Below are 23,800 nucleotides of genomic sequence, written 5' to 3'. Positions count from 1 at the left end.
AGAAGTTGATGAATAGAGATGAATATTTCTTTTCTTCAGAGTAATTATTCAATAAGCAGTACTGTTACATATTATCTTATAGATTTTAAGAAGGAATTATTTGGCGTCCTAATTTATAGATCGGTAGGATCTAACATAATTTCTTGTTCGTGTGTCCTGCTTAAGTTTGAAAAAGTATTTGTGTTGATTCGTTATGCTCAAGTTTGAAATAGTCGTCTATACATCATGTTTAAGTTTAAAACAGCATTTTCATCATCAATAAACACACAGATTGAATGGACGCATCTTAAAATACAACTTTCTATTTTTTTTTTCAAAGATAAACTACTCAGTAACGTTAAATGGACCACTGTATTTTATCTCTAGCGTGATATGGGAGATTAGTATTATTTGGATTATTCAGACTACTGTTCCCATCTTGAGTGTTATTTTCACAACGTTTTGGCCGATGTAACCTCTGACCTTCTTCAGGTGTATCATCGAATTTAGGAGTATTTCTGTTGAATTCGGGAATATGTATAGATCTGCAGTGTAATGGATAAAGTACTTGGTAAATTCAGTTATAAGTGAATTTACTCTTCTAGAGGTTGATGGCTCAATCCTCAGTGCGGATGATACTAAGAATACAATTGTGAATTACTCAAGGTTTCTAGCCGGTCATGGCCGACGGAACATGAGCATACTATTGCAATGGATTAAATAAAGCATTCCATTCAAAATTCCGCACAGTTTCCAGAATTTGACAGAAAGATTCCCAAATTCGATATAATATTTGAAGAATGTTGAAGGTTACATCGGTTGAAACGTTGTGAAAATAACATTCAAAATGAGAACAGTAATCCAAACAATACAAAGTAGTTTTTATCTCTCAGTTAGATGGATGAAATGGATGAGTCTATTTTACCTGTGATGGATGAGTTTATTTTACCTGTATATTAGATTGGACGTTTGAGTAAATAAAATGCATGTCAGTATTTGATTGAGTCTAATGGGGATGGTCAAACAGAGAACCAGTGAAAATTTCTACTTCTTTTTTTTGGATGGAAAACAATTTTTTAAGAAACTTTGGTGGGCAATTATCTATAAATGGTGATTCCATAAAAACAGTGGTCCCCATCACCTTACTGGGCTGGCATCAGAAGGGGTATCTGACCTATAAAAATATTGCTTCCACTAAGGAAACGACTTCTAAAGAAAATCAGTTATATTTCAAACTATGGTATTTTAAATATAAGAAACTTGCATGAAAAGTTTAAAAGTCTATCAGGCATGTGTGCTGATGTATGAAAGTAAAACCTGGTCAGTGTGGGTAGAGGACATCTGTTGCATAGAGAGAAATGATGCAAGGTTGATACGATCGATGTATAGTGTGTGCTTTAAATAAAGGCTTACATATGGTGATCTCAGAGGAAGATTAAATATGGACAGAATAGGGAGATATGTGCAGAACAGATATGTGTGACCATGTTGAAAGAATGATGTCTTTTTCGGTAAGCATCTGTAGAAGAGTTGAGGTAGCAGGTTAAATTCACAAAAGAAGGTCAAGGAAAATATGGGAAGAAGTGATAAGGATGGACTTGAGAGAAAGAGGGATAAATAAAGATATGGTCAGAGATACGTTAGTTTGGAAATTAAATTCTAAAAGCCATTCAAAGTATGTCAGCATGTAAAACGGACATGTTGTTGTTGTTGCTGTTGTTGATGATGATGATGATGATGATGATGATGATGATGATGATGGTGGTGGTGGTGGTGGTGGTGGTGGTGGTGGTGGTGGTGGTGGTGGTGATATGCTGGTGTGAACTGTAGAAATTTCACAATTAATTGAAAAAAAGATTTGAAGTGTATTATTTTATCTACTGAAGCTGAACTAACAAAAAAGTATGCAATAATTCGATCCAATTGTCGATTTCTGAAAATAAATACACAAGATGATTTATGTAAAAGGAAAATTTCAATATTCTTATATAATTTAATTATAATTAGCATAAAAGCGTTCGGGATCGACAACTGGGTGCAGATGGAAATGAGCAATAAAACAATGAGATTAACATTTTAAAACAGGATGTAAACGTTTCTTTTATGAGAAAGAGGTTGCAGGGAGAAGAAAAGGGCATCACCTGCTAGATGTAAAAGCCTGCTTTGAATCCTGTCAAGGCAGAAAAAAGTGCTCTGAGCAGCTCCTTCCCAGATGTGGCAACAGTAATCCATTCATTTATTTAGTTCTTATACTGATTTATTTTGGGGAACATTCTCGATTGCATTGGAGCTGAGAGGAAAAGACTTCAAAGAGAAATAGAACGTTATTGTTTATTTATAATTATTGGCTCACAAGGAGCTTTTACCACAGGTTATCAAGAATCTCTCCTTGAAGACAACCTGTGGTGTTCACTGGAAGTTGAGTGACAAGTCTTTCCAGATTTCCAATACTATTCACCTCTTTTGATAACATTCGTAAATGAATTTGCATTATCGCAACAGCCGTTTACCATTCATTTCTCGTTGACAGCGACCATTGGTCTCCACTGGAATTTGAGTTGCAATAATCCACCCCAAAGTCACAGTTCTCTTTGCACTTGTTCAGCGGATGTCTGGTCGGTGCTCTCTCCTCGGTCTTTCCATCCTCCTTGATCCTATTTGGCATCACTCTTTGAGAAAGGGAGTGATGGGGCGATGGGGTGGGGATGGAGGAGATAGAGAACAGATATGCAGCTTCAATGTTCTTGGTTCCATATAACGCGTCTTCAAGTTTTGCCTCTGCAGCAGTTTGTCTGGCCCGCACATGTGACTCATGTGTATTAGTCTCTGCATTCAAGGGTTTTTCTTAATATTTCAGTTGTTTTCATTATTGTTATTCGTTGTATGTTTCCAGCCATTCCTCTGATTCCAATTTCTCTCATTCTTTTTTCAAAGCTTTTCGGAATTGTTCCCAATTCTCTCTCTATTATAGGTATTATTTTGATTTTCTTCATCATCCATATCCATTTCAGCTCTCTGGCTAGCTCTGTGTATTTGCTCTGTTTCTCCTTTTCTGTGGTCAACTGGGACAGCAAAGTCTACGATTTGACAAGACTTTTCTTTCTTGTTAATTATGACAACATCCGGTCTTCTTGCTTGGATGAGTTTGTCTGTTTGTATGTCCACGTCCCATAGGATTTTGAGATTCTCATTTTCAAGTACTGTTGCTGGCTTATGTTTGTATCATTTGTCTGTGCGTTCGAAATGCAGTTGTTTACGTAATTCCCAGTGTACTGTCCTCCCCACTATCATCATTATTATTATTATTATTATTATTATTATTATTATTATTATTATTATTATTATTAATAATAATCATAATAATAATAATAATAATAATAATAATAATAATATGCGCAAAATGTGGAGGTGAATATTTTTGAACCTGTGATTGCTTGAAAGAAATAGCTGGTTGAGTTATCATCCAACCAAGGATACTTGTAAAGAACATTCGCTGCTTCTGCTGTTTCCATAGAATTATTTTATGTTTTACATTTCCTTTTCTTTTTTGTAATATTTACCGAATTTCTGTCTGTTTGTTCATGTCTTTTGTTCAGATGACCGATGCTAACCAAAAGTGGGAAGTGCAGGAATCAATTGATTGGATGAAGAAATTAGCAAAATTTAAACCCATTTGGATTGAGGAACCTACAAGTCCCGATGACGTCATTGGACATTCTACAATTTCCAAAGTAAGTGAAATAAGAAAAAAACGGAAAACATCCATTTTTATATATTATAGCAATTAGAAAAACGAAATTCAAAATATTTTGCTTACCTTTTTTTACACTGAACTTATGTATATATATATATATATATATATATATATATATATATATATATATGTTGTTTGTTTTGGCTTTAGCGATATGTTTTGAATGAATTCAATTATTTACGAAAGTGCATTTTTACCTAAATGCGAGTTGGGAATAATTTCCCTTTAACCAATTTGGTACCCCCAAATGGGGAGCGGTATATATATTATTTTTAAAATATAATTATCCACTGACATGTGTTTCGTCGTCTACAACTCATCAGAGTGGCTGATGCAATGACTAGCTAAATCAAATCACTAGATACGTAATCAGAGGAAGGCTTTTGACAGGGTATGGCATGAGGGTCTCCTCAGTAAAATCAGATCATACGGTATCACTGGTAGAATACTTAACATAATTAAATCCTTCTTAGATAAGAGAAAAATCCAGGTAGTCCTCGACGGTCGCACATCTAAACAATATGATATAAATGCGGGAGTGCCGCAGGGTTCTATCCTTGGACCTCTATTGTTCCTGATATTCATAAATGACCTCCCCGACAACATTGCCTCTGAGATGGGTATATATGCTGATGACACTACACTCTATGGCAGACACGACAGGAAGACGAATGAACACATTTCTAAAGAAATGGCAGAAACACTAGAGGAAGACCTCCAATCTGTAGTGGAATGGGGACAAAAGTGGTTGGTCGCGTTCAATTATGCCAAGACTAAACTAGTTTCATTCAATAATTACAAGAAACCCTCTCTACCACCCATAGCAATGGCCAACGACTCTTTATCTGAGAGTCCATCTTTCAAACTCCTTGGCCTAACGTTCACAGGAAACATGAGTTGAAACAATTACATTGAAGGCATTGCCAGGGCCGCTGCAAGAAAGGTAGGCTCTCTCTACCGTGCTAGAAAACTACTAACACCCGAAAGTATCCTGTACCTCTATAAGGCCACCATTCGCCCATGTATGGAGTATTGCTGCCACATCTGGGCTGGTGCATCTGCTACTAGTCTCTCGCTCCTTGACAAGGTTCAAAAGAGAGTCGCAAACCTGATAGGCCCTGAATTGGCATCTAAGCTTCAGCCTCTGTCCCATCGACGAAATGTTGCATCCCTCTGCCTTTTCTACAAGTATTTTAGTGGTGAATGCTCTGACGAACTGCAATCACTTGTGCCCCCACGACGCGAGCACCCTCGACAAACCCGACAGGCTACTAGATCCCACCCCCACACTGTAGAGGTCCCTAGATGTAAAAGATCTTTTTACTCCAATAGTTTCTTCCCCAGAACCGCAAGACTCTGGAATTCCATTCCAGGTCCCTGCTTCCCCAACAGTACTGACGTGCAGAAGTTCAAGTGTAACGTGAACCGACACCTTGCTGCCCAAATCCCTACATAGTACCCCAGTAGTTGTTGCCCCTGATAGTAGCCCCCTACACCAAAGTGGCAATTTGCCTTGTTTGGGGTGAAAATGTAATAAAAAAAATAAAAAAAAAAAAAAAAAAATTTATTCATGTCAGGAACAATTTGATTTTGTCACCGCTCACCCACGTAATTCTATCAGTGCGTAGAGTCATGGCTGTGACGCGACCTTTTTACACACAAATCCATGGGACTATAGTTTTGTCTATTCGCACAGGTAAACATTAAATAGGTCGGAACATTTTAGAAACTCGATATAAAAGTCTCAACAACGTTTCTACAAGTCACCATCCTCACTGCGTATGATTATCACATGTGTTGGACTCTGTCACAGGACATAAAAACTGCACCACTAACACTGTCATGTTCAAACTGCAAATGGACAAATTACTCAATCCTTAACTAATGAAGTTCATGCAAACAACAAAGAACAAATATCTTTTCTCAAAAATTATCAGTAAATCAGTGACATGCAACCTCGGGCCTCCCTACAAACAGGTGATCTTGACTTCAGTAAATTGGCAACACACGCAAACACGGGCTTCCCTACAAACTAGTGATCCTCGACTTCAGTCAATCAGCAACATGCAACCATGGCCCTCCTTACGAACTGGTGACTTTGACTTCAGTAAATTAGGAACACATGCCGATAATCGCTCAAAAATCGAGAATTAAACAAAACACGGGCTTTCCTACAAACTGGGGGCCTCAATTTCAGTAAATTAGTGCCACACACACAAACACAGGCCTCCCTAAAAATTGGTGACACACTCAAACACAGTCCTTCTACAGATTAGCAGCCCTGACGATCGCACATGGGATACCATTTTTCTACATCTGGTGATCCTGATTTCAGCAAATTGGCACATTTCCATCAATTGGTGACTTTAGATTTTTTCTTCTTTCACGCATATGCGCCCTCCCTGGGAACAGTGGTCACATCGACGGCAGATTGGACAACTCATCCACCAACTGGATTCTGCCTGAATCGACATCAGCAGTGGCTATCAATACCTGTTATTTATTGCTGGCATTCCGTCTATGTACGAGATACAATGGAGAACGATGTGTAGCGGACTGGTGGATATATTATATATATATATATATTATATATTATATATATATATATATATATATATGTATTATATTATATTATATGTATATATTATATATTATATATATATATTATATATGTATATATTATTATTTATATCCCCCAGTCGTACAAAATATGAAAAATAAATTGAATTGAGAAAGGGAAAATGAATTGCTTTGAGGAAGAAACAACAACGCGTTTATTTGAAGTAAACGAACTAGAATTTATTTTGTGAAGGAACACATGAAAGAAAAGGGTACAGCACGCGTTTAGTTTGGCGTGCGTCTCTCGCTGTTTACTGGTGAGAAGGAAAGTCTATTGTCATAGAGAGAGAAAGAGAGAAAATTAATCCAGTTTGGCGTGCGTCTCTCGCGGTTAACTGGTGAGAAGGAAAGTAGTATAGAGAGAGAAAGAGAAAATGAGAAAAAGTCAATCTAGGCCATGGAGATAGAGAACGTGTAAAGTGTACGTACTGTCTGTTAGCTCGTGCCCCATACATAGTAGCAGGGGACGTGACGTACACGGGTGCGGGCGCCCCGAAAGGGGGGCGAATGGTCCGACGACCGCTCAGCTCGAGAGCTAAGTCGAAAAGAGGAGGAAGCAGCTTATTGCTCTTGCTTTTATAGTTGTTTCCGGTGGTCTTTTGCACATGTGTGGATTTTCTTCAAAGGGGAAGTGACGTTGCCCATGTGTGCATATGTGTGCACGTATGTGTATGTACATGTGTGTACGTTAGCGTGTGTGTGTATGCACGTGAATGTGGGTGTATGTACGTGAACGTGAATATCTCTACGTGTGTGTACATGTGTGCATATGTTTGTGTGCGCGTATGTATATGATAAGAAAAGTGGCTTGAAATGTGAACGCGTGTTTTTGTGTGAGACTAGGAAAGGCTCCCACAGATGCTCTATCATCAACCATGGCCACCCATGCTGTATTGAAAATCCCACCATTTTCGATGCAGAACCCAACACTGTGGTTCACTCACATGGAAGCACAATTTTTCACACAGAGAATCCATAGCTAGTTCACTAATCTCAACCACGTTGTGGCCTCACTAATGCATGAAGGTAGCAGACATCGGCAAAACTCGCGAGATTACTTTCCACCCTGGCGCACTAACAAATAGGATCGTTCCCAGTCGATGAACCAACAGCCATCTTGATAGTCGTTTGTGCCGTTATCATGCCCGTTTCAGCAAAATGTTTCCAACTGCGATAAACCCTGTGCATTCATGGAACCCATTGACAAGGTGGGTAATGACCAGGCCAGGCAGTATGAGTGACAGCGATTTGCATCCAATCGCAGCAGACCAGTGGATGAGGAATGAAAAAACCTACACCATTCCACCACTTTGTCATTCAAGCAATTTCCTTCACCTTTTTCGAGTGAATCAACTTGATGTGATACTTCAACTGGACACTCTCAAATACAGGCGAGACATTTTTCAAAATTGCACCATTTATCACATTTAGACATACACATGACACAAAGTTGGTGACGTCACATTTCATTTGAACTACCATCAACAAATTGGACATGGAGTTGTATCCCTTGCCAGAAGTCCAAGGTTTATCAGCACATTAAAAGCCCTCTGGTGTATTCTGCAACTACAGTCACTTCTAATGGTTCTGAGTCACCTTGCTCGACAAATTCTACCATATTAGGTTGACATATAAGCGTCCACACCGATTTGTTACCTATACCGAGTGAAATACTTGCAGTATTTTTGTACTTTTCCTGCATATTGTGGTTTTGTTTAGTAAGCGGGTATGTAGCGACCAGCTAAATCAAATCGCACATCACGTAATCAGAGGAATCTATTCAGCCAAAATTTATTCATTTCAGGAACAATCTGATTTTGTTGCTGTTCGCCCATGCTATTTTATCAGTGTGTAGAATCATGGCTGTGATGCGACTTTTTTTACACACAAATCCATGCGACTATATTTTTGTATAGACAAACATTAAACAAGTCGGAAGATTCTAGAAATTCGATATGCCAAACCTGACATGCCAAAAACAAAGCAGTCACAACAATATTTCTGCAAATCACCATCGCCACTGCCCATAATTATCACATGTATTGGACTCTGTCACAGGACATAAAAAACTACAGTGTTCGCAATGTAAAGTTCAAACTGCAAACGGACAAATTACTCAATCCTTTACTAATGAAGCAAACAACAATGAATGAATATTTTTGCTCACAAAACTTTTACCCTCCTCGTATATTTCATTCGCAGAACCATAACGATTTCTTCAGTTGAGAAGGATTTCTTCGATCATGAAAGATTTCCAACCGTACCTTACAAGTACGCAAATATTCTTTTTTCACTTGTATGATGATTCTGAACTTTCGACTTATAATAATGCACATTCCTTTGCGTTATTAATGGACTTTAATCTTATTAATTTCATGCTCATGGGGAGATCTCGAACATACAGGATTGAATACAAATTACAAAAATAAACTATTCCTGGTTAAATAAAATTTATTATTTTAACTTTTAGAATTTGTTCCCGAGTTGTTGCTATTTACAGATATTTTTTCTTATTTTTCTTATTAGGGAAAGGATTTTCGAACTATGCTCCCATCACCGTCATGAATTCAAAGACCAGTCGATACTCTTCTCTTCATATATATATATATATATATATATATATATATATATATATATATATATATATATATATATAGGTACCGGCATAGGTATAGCACTTTGTTTAACAAAAATTCTATAAAGATATACATGCTACAATGTCTAATTTAGCCTAGACAATCATAGCCTCTAATAACAAAAAAAAATTGCCCAAGCAATTCATTTTCCCTTGATCAACAAAACCAAATATAATTGCCAAAAATAGAAGAATATATAAATTAACAAACCAAAAATAATAGTGTGTATAAGCCAGTTGTATTTTCATAATTGTTTGGTTTGTTAATTTATATATTTATTGTTGCTATAGTCATCAGCTGTAGAGTATCCAGCTTTGTTGGTCATTGAGAGAAGACAAGTAGGTAAGCCGCATGATGAGGGGGGGGGTCAACTCTAAGGAGACTTTTTGGCGAGAGCAAGCATGCTGAAGTTCACCTCACCTGGATCACGTTCAATGAACTTGCTCACTACTTTAACAGCATTCTCAAGAAGGGTGCCTTTTGAAGTTTCTCCATGACAAACTGGTCCATCTTTCCGACCATCAAGTTCATATAAGGTATTGTTATGACAGACAAATGTAACAAAGTGACGAATAACAGCTTGGTCCCGGGGAGGAGCTTGAGTTTGTCCTTCTTGGGCAAAATCTTCATGAACAACTCCCATTTCCTTGTTGGATTCCAGGTATGAAGCCTTTTCTGCTGGAGTCATAGACTTCATTTCTGCTAGAAACTTGTGTAACGTGCATCCAGGAGATAAGCGCCCGTGTGTTTGCGTGTTGTGTGGGTACGTGGGAGAGACGGATGAGGGGAAAAAGACTTACCTCGAGACCAGCTCAGCGTTACCGACCAAAAATAGAAAAGAAAGACCAAGATGGCGACCGCCGTCTTTTGTAAAGTATGATGTCTCGCAAAGTCACACGAATTCTCGGAATATGCAAATTTAGCCGGCCTAGAACAACGATAAAAGCGGGTGAGGGGAAAGACGTGGGCGAGTGACGATTGAGTTGGCTGGGGAATCGTGTGGCTGTTGCTTCTTGTGCCGTGTTGAGGATATCTTACCGTGTTAAAGAGAGAGTCGGGCGCCATCTTGAATTTTTCCTTACACTTTTTCCTTACAGAGTTGGCTGGGGAATCGTGTGGCTGTTGCTTCTTGTGCCGTGTTGAGGATATCTTACCGTGTTAAAGAGAGAGTCGGGCGCCATCTTGAATTTTTCCTTACAAGCTATTTCGGCCATTTGGCCTCTAGGACTATGACCGAGTCGAAATTTGACTTAAAGCTCATACCCGAGTTTGACGGGTCCACGTCCATCGTCGACTGGGTTGAAAGGGTCGAGCTGACGTGCGACCTTTGTGAGGTGAAAAGGGTACACACTGTGATTCCCCTGAGATTGGCTGGGGGTGCCTTGAGTGTATATCAGCAACTCAGTGCTGCCGAAAAGGGAGATGTCACCGCAATTAAAGCTGCGCTGTACAATGCATTTGCCATGGATCCTTGTACGGCCTATGAAAAATTTGCTTCCCAAAAACTTCTACCGGAGGAAAGCGTGGACGTTTTCCTCGCTGAGTTAAAGAAACTCGCAGTTCTGTTCGGTGGAGGGGTGTCGGAGCGGACGCTCGCGTACGCGTTTGTGGCGGGCCTTCCCACTCGGGTGAAGCAGCTACTGAGAGCCTCAACCAGCGTTTCAACAACGACCATGGAACACTTGATGGAACGTGCTCGAGCCATCATCAAAGATGAGGAGGACCTGGGGGAACCAGTTGTGATGGCGACACAGACAGGCCAGATTGGCGCTCGGGAGATTCCGAATCAGAACCCTGCAAGCAATGGGAAATGTTTTCGCTGCGGCCGACGCGGACATTTTGCAAGGAATTGCACCAACAGGGGGCGTGTGCGCTGTTTTAAGTGTCGCGGTTTGGGGCATCTAGCCCAAAACTGTGCGGGAAACGTATCAGGGGAGAGGACGTCAGCACCGCCCTGCTCCCCGAGCAAAATTTGAACAAGGCGCAACCAGTAATGACCGTCTACGTAAACAGGATACCCTGCTCAGCACTTCTCGACTCAGGCTGTTCGCATACTATAGTGAGCACCAGGCTGTGTCCAAGTTGGACTAAGAGGAAGATCAAAGTCACCACGATAGGAGGCGAGACCCAGACATGCTGTGGAGCTGGAACTGTCAAGATCTACACGGACACCGGTGCAGCCGCTAAGATCAATGTGCTCGTGACCCAAGGAAATCTCCTGGGGTTTGACCTGTTGCTCGGATACGATGCCATCAAGGCGCTGGGGGAGTCGCAATTCATCGGGATGGAAAGGTGCGATTCTTAGAGGCCCCAGTGTGTGCAGCGCTCCATATCGATCGGCCAGATTTTACAGTGGACTACGACTCGCGCAAGAGGGCCTGGATTGCATCTTGGAAGTGGACCGAGGGAATGGCACCGACTAAACTCAAGAATGGGGTTGCAGAGTACCCTATACCCAGTGAGGCCCGAGCAGAATACGAAAGGGAACTAAAGGCGTGGATCCAAGATGGCTGGTTAATCCCCTACCCTGAGGACAAGCTTGGGCCTCCGAAGGGTCTAATACCCTTGATGGCAGTAGTCCAGCATAACAAGTCGAAAGTACGGCCCGTGCTGGACTATAGGGAGCTTAACAAGCATATCGAAGCCTACACTGCCGATGCTGACGTATGCGCCAGTAAGTTGAGGGAATGGCGTCAGAAAGGCACTAATGTCTCAATATTGGATTTGCGAAAAGCCTATTTACAAGTGCGAGTTGATGAGACGTTGTGGCCGTTCCAGACAGTTTGGTTCCAGGGGCAGAGGTACTGCCTTACACGCCTTGGCTTTGGCCTAAATGTGGCACCACAGATCATGAAGACTATTGTCAACACAGTATTGTCCCAAGAAAAGCCCATGAGGGACTCAACGTCAGCTTACATTGATGACGTATACGTCAATGAAGATGTACAGTCTGCGTCGTGTGTCAAAGAAAAGTTGGCTCAGTTTGGTCTGGAATGCAAGAATCCCAAACGTTTAAGGGAAGGAGCACGTGTATTGGGATTGGATGTTTATGAAGAAGATGGCACCCTACAATGGAGGCGTGGCAGTGAAATTCCAAGCATCCCCAACCTCGTTACAAGGCGGACCGTTTTTTCTTGGTGTGGAAAACTTGTTGGTCACTTACCAGTCTGTGGCTGGCTCCGCGCAGCTGTTGGTGTGATTAAACGCAGAGCAAATTTAACAACCACGGGTTGGGATGACATATCCGATGATGTCCTACTAACTCTGATGATTAAAGAGACACTGGAGAGAGTGAACAAGAAGGACCCTGCCTGTGGGCGGTGGTGTGTTAACGGAGACAACGTAGGTGTGTGGGTTGATGCCAGTTCTTTGGCGTTGGGAGTATCGTTGGAGCAAGGAGGAAACGTGTTCGAGGATGCGTGTTGGCTGCGGCCCGTAACAGATTCTCAGCATATCAACCTGGCAGAGCTGGACGCTGTTGTAAAGGGGGTAAATCTGGCCCTGCAGTGGCAGTCTAAGAAGTTGACCTTGTACACAGATTCTCTCTGTGTCTACCACTGGGTGTCTGACACACTTTCAGGACGGACACGAATCCGTACCAAGGCAGCAAGCGAAATGTTAATACGGAGAAGGCTAGACACGCTAAAAAACCTGGTATCTGAGTATGGGCTATCACTGAGCGTCACTCTGGTGCCATTACATTGTAATCGTGCTGACCAACTGACCCGTGTACCTCACAAATGGTATGAAGCCGCGAAGATGGGAATGGAGATTACTGCTCGATCTTGTGCAGTTGCAATCGACCCATGTCAAATACAAAAAATTCATGCACAGAGCGGACATCCGGGTATCAAGAGGACCCTTTATTTTGTGAGGCATGCATACCCAGCAGTGACCAAGATGGATGTCAGACAGATCGTCAGAAATTGTGAGGCTTGCCAGTCTATTGATCCTGCACCAGAGCGATGGCAGAAGGGTCGCTTGGAAGTTGAGAGTGTGTGGCAGCGGCTGGCCATGGATATTACCCATTACAGTGGCAAGCCCTTTCTAACTCTCATTGATTGCGGGCCTACGAGATTTGCGGTGTGGCGGCAGATGACCAGACAGGATTCAGCAAATGTTGTCCGCCACCTATCATCCATTTTTTTTGAACGAGGTGCGCCGGAAGAGCTCCTGACTGACAATGATGCAGCGTTTTGTAGCCAGCAAGTCCGGCAGTTATTAGATGAGTGGGGCGTCTGACTACGGTTGCGATGTGCGCATGTGCCGTCAGGAAATGGCATTGCTGAAAGAAGCCATCGCAGCATCAAGAGAATTGCTGCCAGGAAGCGATGTACTATTGCGAAAGCAACATATTGGTACAACATTACGCCAAAGGACGGGACGTCCCCTTCAGCCGCACCTGCGAATGCTATTTACACGTACGGAGTCGGAGTGAAGGGAATCAACACTACGCAGCCAACCGACAAGGGAACATATAACAGATATGAAGTGGGAGATCCAGTGTGGGTGCGGCCTCCAGGAAATCGGTGCACCGACAAGTTTAAGCGAGGACACATATCTGGAGTGATTAGCCAGCAGTCTGTTTTGGTCGATGGAACCCCACGACATGTGCGAGATCTTCGCCCAGCTACCGAGGTGCGTCATACAACTACAGAAGAAAGCAGTGAAGCGTCTAGCGATGAGCTGCCGATGCACGGATTCAGTGAGCCCCTTCCAGAGACTGATAGCGATACTTCATCTGATGAGGCGGAACCAGATCCAGAGCCCAAATCTGAAACAGTGAATGTACCTCTTCGCAGAAGCACACGCACTAAAAGGCCACCCCCCCCCCAGTGCTCTCTATGTGATCATCAGATCAGGCGGGAGTGTAACGTGCATCCAGGAGATAAGCGCCCGTGTGTTTGCGTGTTGTGTGGGTACGTGGGAGAGACGGATGAGGGGAAAAAGACTTACCTCGAGACCAGCTCAGCGTTACAGACCAAAAATAGAAAAGAAAGACCAAGATGGCGACCGCCGTCTTTTGTAAAGTATGATGTCTCGCAAAGTCACACGAATTCTCGGAATATGCAAATTTAGCCGGCCTAGAACAACGATAAAAGCGGGTGAGAGGAAAGACGTGGGCGAGTGACGATTGAGTTGGCTGGGGAATCGTGTGGCTGTTGCTTCTTGTGCCGTGTTGAGGATATCTTACCGTGTTAAAGAGAGAGTCGGGCGCCATCTTGAATTTTTCCTTACAACTTGTTCATATACCCATCAGATTTAAAGTTAATTTGGTCTGCATTGTTTGCTAAAGCATGAACTAAAGCAATCGTTCCACAAGCATTTCCAATTGTCTGTTTGATGAAATACAAGTCAGTGGATTCCTTCACAGTACCAATTTGATTAGCGGTAGCATTTTTGGTTAGAGGATACAATAGCATAACAGCAAGAACTGGCTTGGTACCATAGCCAATAAAGCTTCATCGGTGCCATAAACATCGGTAAACTCCCATTCTTCTGGTACTCCAATGATCTTGCTGAACTTATTCAGAACCTCTCAATTTGATTCCTCTTTTTGTTTATTTAAAAAAAAAAAAAGAAAGAAAAAAAGTAGGTTTTTGTAACAAATTCAAATGTAAACCTAATGTAGTCATCTGATCATGATATACAGGCAACTGGGGACTGCCTGTGAATTTAACATTTCCTTGACACTCCCTCTTTAGGAGGAAGTCTGTTTAACTCTTCTAGGGTTGAATGCTATACAAACATCTAAAGTAAAAAAAATTTTTTAAATGTTCAGACTACACGAACTAAGATGAAAAGTTAATATTCAGTAATCCTTTCTATTGTACTCATCGAAAATAATAAAACAAATAAAAACCAAACAATTATGAAAATACAATATCCATATGTATCCATAAAAATGTGATTTATTCATGTACTGTAACTGAGATAACATCTAAATCCCTCCAAACTTACCCAACAGCCAATCTTTGGTCAAACAAATGGCAATGAACTGGAACATCCCCCTCCTCTAATAAGCTTGATAAATAGCAGTACTAACAATATAAATACTGATAGTCGTTCACAGAACAACTCCCATGATAATAACTTTAGAAATCAGTTCAGTAATAATATCCCCATTCATTCCTCTACATCCTTAATAACTACTTAATATTAAATACCAACAACAGTATCCACAATGCACCCAAAGCATACACATACATCAGATCCACTTCTACTTTAATAAAGCAGAGAATTTCTAACCACACATCATCTTTTAGCAATAAAAACACAAATAGCAACCAGGGAACTTCTTTGGCTACTTTAATTAAAAACTTAAATCTAAGAATATTCGCTTCTTAATTAATTGGAGTATTATATGTAAATCGCAATCTTACATCCCTGGATCTAAACATTGTAACGTCTGCCTTTCTGAGGCAGTTAGGATAATAACGTCTCCTCAATCCAAGAACAGAAAAAAAAACATGGATACGAGGGGCGTGCAATAAGTAATGCCCCTGACCGACTTCCTATAGCAGTAGAGCAACGAAACTTCGCACAGTTATTAGTCTTTCTCTACATAGGAACCACCCAGAGTTATGCATTTCTCCCATCGTTTGATGCAGCTCTGGAGACCGTTTTTGTAGAACACCCCAGATTAGTCCTCCAACCACGACGTGACTTCAGAAATCAAGGCTGTATCATCTAGGAAACGCTTTCCTTTCAAAAACAACTTCATGGCTGGGAAGAAGTGAAAGTCAGAGTGTGCAAGGTCAGGAGAGTACTCCCTACTCTCCTGACCTTGCACAGGATGGGAGAGGATTTCATAATCACACGCCCGTGTTTCTGATCTGGCGACATGCGAGTTGTGGATTGGAGCGTTTTCCTGCAGGAGGAGGGTACCTTTGCTGATTTTGCCCCTCCTCTTGATTTTGATAGCTTCCCTTAATTTCCTCAAAAGTGAAGCAAAATAGGCTCCTGTAATTGTGGTACCCTTTGCCAGGAAATCTGTCATCACTACTCCGTCCTGGTCCCAGAAGACTGTGAGCATGATCTTGCCAGGAGAGGGCTGCACCCTTGCCTTCTTTGGAGGTGGGGAGTCCAAGTGCTTCCACTGCATTGACTGGGCTTTGATCTCTGGATCATGGTGATGGACCCAGGTTTCATCCTGTGTAATCAGTCTTTTGAAAAACTTTGACTCATCTTCTTGGCACATCTTCAAATTCATCCTCGAGCACTCAACACGTATTCGCTTCTGGAATTGTGTGAGCAACCTAGGAATCCATCTGCAGACATCTTATGCATATGAAAATGGTCATGAATGATAGTTTCCACAGACCCTGTACTAATCTTGACATCTTGGGCTATTTGGCGAATAGTAATGTGCCAGTTCTAGGAAAGAAACTTTGTTTATGAAATGTGCATTCATATTTTAGAGAGTAGGGGAAATTGTTGGTCGTGATTTTAGCTAGACAAGTGCTTTTTATGAAAGTTTGGCATGGAGGGGACCATAGATTGAAGCACAGACAAGTATTTGCCATGAAAATAATAATAAGAGAAGAGACAAGCTCGCAACATCTCTTCTGTGTGGAAAAAGGTTGCAGGGAGGAGACAACAGTGTTCTATTTTAAGGCATATTTGGCTCTTATACAAGTAGAAGATTGCGTCAAGAGTGAGATACTTTCTGGAGAAATAGAATGATGCAATCATTTTCCCAGTAACCTTGGCAATAGATTTGATGTAAGTCTTCTATTTCAGGTCAGGGATGAAGATAATTCCCAGAAGCACCCAGCTTGTCGAAGCAGGGTGCTTCATTAAGGCATGAGCCATTCATATCAATTGGGACCAAGTGGGGATCAGAGCGTTGGTGGTAAAAAGATAGGAGGTTGGTTTCAGATGTGTTAAAATTAATCAGCCAGTTTTTTGCTCCATTGCACCACGTGCTCGAGGTTGGAGGAGAGAGACTCAGAGAGATCTTGATCATTGTTGTCTTTGAGGTGTTGCCATAGATGGTAATGTTGTCTACATAGACTATATATATATGTCTATGAATAAACTCAGAATGTAATTTAGGAAATAATTGATGAAGATTAAGAAGATCTTTGGGGCACATCAGTGTTGATACTTTGAGCTTCAAATTTCTGCCCATCAACGACTACTTGTATAAACCTATCAGAGAGAAGGATTTTATGGTTGAGAACACATTTCCAGATATTCTATGGCTGAATATTTTGTGAAATAGACCTTTATGCCAAACCCTATCAAATGCCTTTGATATGTTGTGAGCTGTTGTTCTAGAGATGAAGCCCTGTCAATAGATCCACTGATCTATGAAATTACAGATATGTATTATGATATGTGAAATTACAGTCAGTACATTAGTTGTAGATCTTGCAGGACAGAAACCATATTGCTTGTCACTGAATAAGTTGTTTTGATAATTTGATAATTGGTTGATAATTTTTCTATTTAGCATGGATTCAAGAAATTTACCCATGGTGCACAGAAAACTAATTGGTCTGTACTGAGATGCAGAAGACCAATTTCCAGTGTTTTTAAATAATGTACAGACTAACGAGGTTTTCCAAGTAAAGCAATTGTAAAGCAATTCTCTTTTAGGCATCAATTGAACAGCTTTGCTACAAGAATGAATTTAGTTCCAGTTGCAGCTTTTTGAGTACTTATAAGGACGTTTTTCACAATGGCTGGAAGGGCGTTTATGAGTTCAGTTAATGACAGTGGCTAGCTGATGACGGTTGGGACCAATGGAACACAGTTGACAGGAGTTATGAGCTGGAGACAGTGGAAGATAGCTCATGGCTCAGAGCAAATGGGGAAATGAATTAATCAACTGACTGACGAACATGGCCTCAACAGGATAACTAGGATATAGACCTTAGCACTTGGAGGATACTTTCCCACATTGGTGTCATACACACACACCCAGAGACAAACAAATATGTACAGAAATTGTATATTTATTTATTACCTCTGATATAGATGTCTCGAGTTTGTCAATCTCAAAGAAATTTATGTTTCCATCGACTGTGTTCAAATGATTTTCCTAACATATCAAAGGCCTTTAATAGGGTCTGACCCAAAGGGTTACTTCATAAACATGCTAGCTATGGAACATCTGGAAATGTCTTCTCAACCATCAAATCATTTCTCTCTTATAGATCTATAAAATAGCTGTGATGGCCAAAACTCAGGAGAACATAGAATCAACACTGATGTGCCTCAAGGATCAATTCTAGGCTCAGCCCTCTTCCTGATCTTCATTAATGATCTTCCAAATTATATTCCGAGATCATTTGTTGACATAAGCAAACAACACAACTGTCTATGGCCACACTTTAAAGAGCATTGGTGACCAAGATCTTCTGATCTCGAGCATGTGGTGAAATTGGAAAAAGATGACTTTTACCATCACCAACTCTAAAACCAAATGTGGAGAGAGGTAAACATGTTGGAAATGATTAACAAATTACAGGATGAATTAAAGCAAATGTGCTTTCTTACATATTTTTATTATTTTTAAATGAATATAATGGAATAATACTTTTCTGTTCCCATGTATATCAATAAAGATAGGAAACAGCAATACCTTCCTCATTGTCATCAATCATTCATATACCCAGAGTTACTGCCCTTTTCATGTTATCCATAACGCTATATGCTTCTTTTGAAATCTGTCAGTGCTTTTAATAGCAGCAATGATTTATAGAACGCTGAATCGTATCTAAGGCATTAAATTAGTACTTCTAGAAAACATGGTACCAACTTTACGAAGTAACTGAAAATAGAAATCAGAGTCATCCTACTTTCCAACTAACCTTCTACTCTGTGTAAATATGAATTGGGGGGGAGTATAGTTATATGTATACTATATGTATATTATATGTTCAATAAATTCAGCAGTTTTCAAGTTTGGATGCTGTTTTGAAAACTTGTAAATTCGGTGTCATGTTTGCTAAAAATATACATTAATTTTAACATCTCTCGGATATGATTTTACTCTTCTTAATCAATAATGGATAAATATATAATCGATGAAATGCATTGGAATTTTCAAATTTGTGTGGCAAAGCAAATATATATTCGATAACTGCATTGTTATTTATATCTACCTTGAAAATTCAACCGACTTAATTTTATATATTAGATAATGTTTTTATTAAATTATTTTAAACCTTTTTCTGCTTAGTCAGAATAATAAAGAAAATCGAAAAATTGGCATTCAGCTAAAAGTATTGTTACCTTCTTAATCGTTATGTTGAAATTAGTAACATGTCCAAAAATTATGAAAAATGATGAAGTAGAAAATTAATTGTGATTGAAAATTGCTTTCAAAGGAAATTGCAAGTTTTACATATATAATAAAAAGAATAAGTGTTATGATAGCAGGGGAGATAACTGCATGAAGTCAGAGGAGGGAACTGCAATAATGGCAGATCGCTAGTTCGTGAAAGTAACTTATCTTAAGTGATAATATAGTAATATGCTACTAAATTCGACATGACAATTACATTGTTGTTAGTTAAAATTCAATTTTTTGATTTTAGATCTTCGTTATTATTCTAAACAAGCACCAAAGTTCTCCCCCACTGGTTTGTATGCTTCTTACAATGTTGTAACTTTTTCTATTTTTATTTTACAAAACATGATTTTAAATAACTGTTTGAGAATAGTACCCAAACCTGTACAAGCCCATTCCACTGTCCATTATCTGGTGACTAAAATTCTCATCACATATCAACCACTCGGACCTACACGTTGTTTGATACAGGAACAAATAAACAAGTAAGGACATAAAAAATACGACTCAGGATTTTTTTTTTAGGTGAATACAAAAAACAGTATTTATTCCAGTAGTTTCCAACAACGCACTTCACTGTGTTTTGAAATATTACTCGTGTATCGAACATATCTGTATGACTCACGTGTCTTTCGTCACTTATCTCAACATTTTTTCTATCGCCGCACAGAAGTTAAAACACTTCCGGTTGCTTCTTTTGCTTAACTACGTGCTGGTCTTTTCCCCGCCTTTTTATGTTTTTTTTTTCTGCTTTTTTTTTCTGTCTTTTTTCTGCCTTTTTCTTTCCTTGCATTGACATTATCACGCATGTGTCTGCTCTCTTCAACACGTGGCAAACACCTCTTCTCTCTCTATTTTTATTTTCCTTTTCTCTCCTTCTTCTTCCTGTCAAGTCAGCGTTTGCATACTTGCTAATTTACATACGTGTTTTAAATGCGACTGCTGCTGCTGCTTTTCTCGTTTGTCAACACTCTGTTACAATAAGACTGCGTCGATTCATTACATGTTTATTTTATATATTTATTTGCAGGCTTTGAAGTCGTATAATATTGGTGTGGCAACTGGAGAGCAGTGCCAAAATCGGATTCTCTTTAAGCAGTTCCTTCAGATGGGTGCAATGCAGTTCTGTCAAATTGATGCTTGTCGTCTAGGAGGCGTTAATGAAAATTTGGCTGTAATTTTAATGGCTGCCAAATTCGATGGTAAATATTCATTTTGTACCAATTTTTCTTTATGTTGAAGGCTAACAGGAATACCCAGCGTTGCCCAGAGCAAAAGTTTTGAATTGAAAGCCATGTTTAATTTCAGAAGAGTTTTCGATGGGTAGTTATTCTGTACAAGTTCTGGAGATGAAAAAGAAGTTTTAGTGGCTGTTCTGTATAAATGTTGGACTTTAAAATTTTGTAGGCAAAAAGCAAAGATCTTTCTTGTGTGGACGCAAAAAAAATTATGTGCGGGAATCCTAAAAGATTCAATATTTTTATAGACCAATTCCAGTTTCTGATTGGTTGCTAGCAGAATGTGACTCCATTTGATTGGTCAGTTCCTATCACCAGTGTCTATAAGTAGAACCTTAAAACTTCTTTTAAATCATATTCTCTCATTATATCAAAAAATATTGCAACAAAAACCTTTCTTCTCCATTCATTCATTTACTGATAAGAAAAATAAATGGAAAAGAAAAATGTTTTATGCTACTGTTCCTGCCTGCACATTATTCTTTCTGGACATACAAACATACTTTTATAGATTCCTTAAAGAATATATCGGCATAAGGGATTTAACTCCTTGATAAAACAATCAGCTACTTCCCTGAAGAAATCTGCATCAGTTTTTGTGCAAAGAATGAATAATTTTTTCAAAATTTTAGATATTATTCATCCAAAGCAACACCAACCAAGAAAATACCAACTTCGTGGGTATTTGTTTTATTACTTTTTTAGTTTTAATCGGACATACAAACATGTACACATTCAATTGCCCTTTATATTACAGATTAGCAAGGCTACCCGATATAAAACAAATAAAAGAAATTAAGTTGCATTTTAAGACTCCTGCTATACTTATTATGCTATACTTATTATACTTATTATTCATTTTAAGACTCCTGTTATACACTTTTTGATGACTATATATCACTTTCTATCGCGGACCATTTTTTCTTGTTTGCAGATAACGCTCGACACAATTTGTTTTTTGGACTGAATAAACCCAATAAAATAAGATAAAACATAGGGATATAATTCAATTTTAATAAGAGTTTCATTATATCGTTTCAGTTTCTTGCATTTCGTCAGTTCGTATTTTACATGAACACGAGTCACATGACAAATTGAGGTCATGACATCTATTTTTCATAAAAGACATGCATGTGTCAGCATAACCCCAAAAACGTTAAGACACCTTTAACCGGAAATATAAACATTCTAGAATGTGCATAATCTCGTGGGGAAAGCTTCTGTATTTTCTTTTTTAATTATTTCTTCAAGCTTTGCTTGAACATTGTATGAAGCTATATCAATTTATCATCACAAAGAACGCAGATATTTTAAGTAAAACAATGTGTTGCCGAATTTTGTTTTTTATTCTTTTTGTTTTATTTTTTATAATTTTCAATTTTCAAGTTATGAATTAAATTACTTTCGCCAAAAGATAATATAGATGTTAAAATTTATGATTTGTGTATTAGAGCCAAAAACCATATACCAACATTTAATAAGGAGTGCATCACTTATGTCTTAGTGAAGGATAAATGCATAAGTTCACTCATCATAACAATACGATTTGCAATCCCCTCTGATCCATTCGGGCAGAACAAAAAATAGAAGGCATTACTTTTGGAACGTCACTCGTATGAAAAAAAAGCTGTAACAATCTTTGCTGCTCACTAACTCATGTCTTTGATATTTTCTTCTTTTATTCTCTCAGATCGGGGTGGGGGAAGAGGAAGGACATTTTGTAACTATTCTGTACTTTCACATAACAATTTACTAAACAAAAGATACCGTAAAAATTGAATTTATCTTGAAAATCTTATCTAATAATAGCATGGTACGTATTCTGCATAAGTTAAATTAAAAAAAATAATATATATCTTAATTTGAAAAAAAATAATAAATTTTTTTTATATATATCTTGATTTGATTAAATAATCCAAAAGAAATTTAATATTTATCTTTAATTTGAATAAAAAATTTAAAAAAATGTAATATTTATCTTAATTTGAATAAAAAAAATTTTTTAAATTAATATTTATCTTAATTCGAATAAAAAATCAAAAAAATTTAATATTTATCTTAAATCAAAAAAAAATTAATATTTATCTTAATTTGAATAAAAAATTTAAAAAAAAACATTTATCTTAATTTGAATAAAAAAAAATATATATCTTAATTTGAATAAAAAATCCAAAAATTTAATACTTATCTTAATTTGAATAAAAAAATAAAATTAATATATATCTTAATTTGAATAAAAAATCAAAAACATTAATATTTATCTTAATTTGAATAAAAAAAAACAAAAAAATAATATATATCTTAATTAGAATAAAAAATTCAATATTTATCTTAATTTGAATAAAAAATTAAAAATTAATATATATCTTAATTTGAAGGAAAATAAAAAAATTAATATATATCTTAATTTGAAGAAAAAATCAAAAAATTAATAGTTATCTTAATTTGAATAAAATAAAAAAAAAATTTAATATATATCTTAATTTGAATAAAAAATTTAAAAAATTTAATATATATCTTAATTTGAATAAAAATTTAAAAAATTAATATATATCTTAATTTGAAGAAAAAATTTTTTTAAAAATTAATATATATCTTAATTTGAATAAAAAATCAAAAAATTAATATTTATCTTAATTTGAATAAAAGAATTTTAAAAACTCATACCAAAAATTCATTTTGTTTGCTATCAATTGTTTATAATTCAAAAAACAAAATTATTATTCATTCATGAAGCTTACCTTATAATGAGTGTTTTTTTTTCTTGATTTGAATTTGAATTTTCCTAAAGTTGTCCAATAATTATTCATAGTTCTTTCTTTTTAACAACAAACAGAATATCGCTTTCATTTTCAATTAATTTTTCATTAAATTGTCTTTGTAGTAATAGAAATAATAAATTTTTCATTGCAAAAATTGGTCAGTATTTGTGCAAAAAATATCACAAACTTTCGTCTGTCATCTTTCAGCATTTTATGTAAACTGCCCGTAAAATTCTGATGAAAGCATGGGTCTTCATAAATAACGGAATTTTCCATTCTAAACCTTAAATGTGGACAATTTTCAACCTTACATTCATACCTACATTCATCCGCTGCAACATTATAACATTATGAGATATTATATGAGATATTATGCAGAAGTTCCATGGGTGTGGGTAGTATTAATGAAGGCCAGTTGTGTGAAAAATTTTCACAGCCCTATCAATTTTTGAAATCTGCTGAATTCAAAGTCAGTAATAAATATATTTTTTTTTATGCAAAAAGTTTTT

General features: G+C 37.9%; 2 protein-coding genes across 3 annotated transcripts in view; one reads left to right on the top strand and one right to left on the bottom strand.

Annotated features, from left to right (window-relative positions):
* The window catches only part of LOC145287842 (mitochondrial enolase superfamily member 1-like), a 400,234-nt gene that overhangs the window by 293,090 nt on the left and 83,344 nt on the right, over nucleotides 1-23,800 (top strand). For both annotated transcript variants that reach the window (XM_080135718.1, XM_080135717.1), the window contains exons 12-13: nucleotides 3,576-3,710; nucleotides 20,322-20,493. In XM_080135718.1, the coding sequence (XP_079991844.1) occupies nucleotides 3,576-3,710; nucleotides 20,322-20,493 (307 nt within the window). The remainder of the gene's footprint in view (nucleotides 1-3,575; nucleotides 3,711-20,321; nucleotides 20,494-23,800) is intronic.
* LOC145288254 (ubiquitin carboxyl-terminal hydrolase isozyme L3-like) lies at nucleotides 9,281-17,470 on the bottom strand. The gene is given in 4 exon segments (XM_080136291.1): nucleotides 9,281-9,717; nucleotides 14,249-14,428; nucleotides 14,431-14,541; nucleotides 17,467-17,470. Coding segments are annotated over 4 exon segments (651 nt in total). The 3' UTR covers nucleotides 9,281-9,361.

Source organism: Euprymna scolopes, chromosome 11 (assembly GCF_053919585.1).
Source record: "Euprymna scolopes isolate OS-2025 chromosome 11, ASM5391958v1, whole genome shotgun sequence".
NCBI lineage: Eukaryota > Metazoa > Mollusca > Cephalopoda > Sepiida > Sepiolidae > Euprymna > Euprymna scolopes.
Note: the sequence above shows the minus strand (reverse complement) of the source record. Positions and strands in the feature narration are given on the sequence as shown.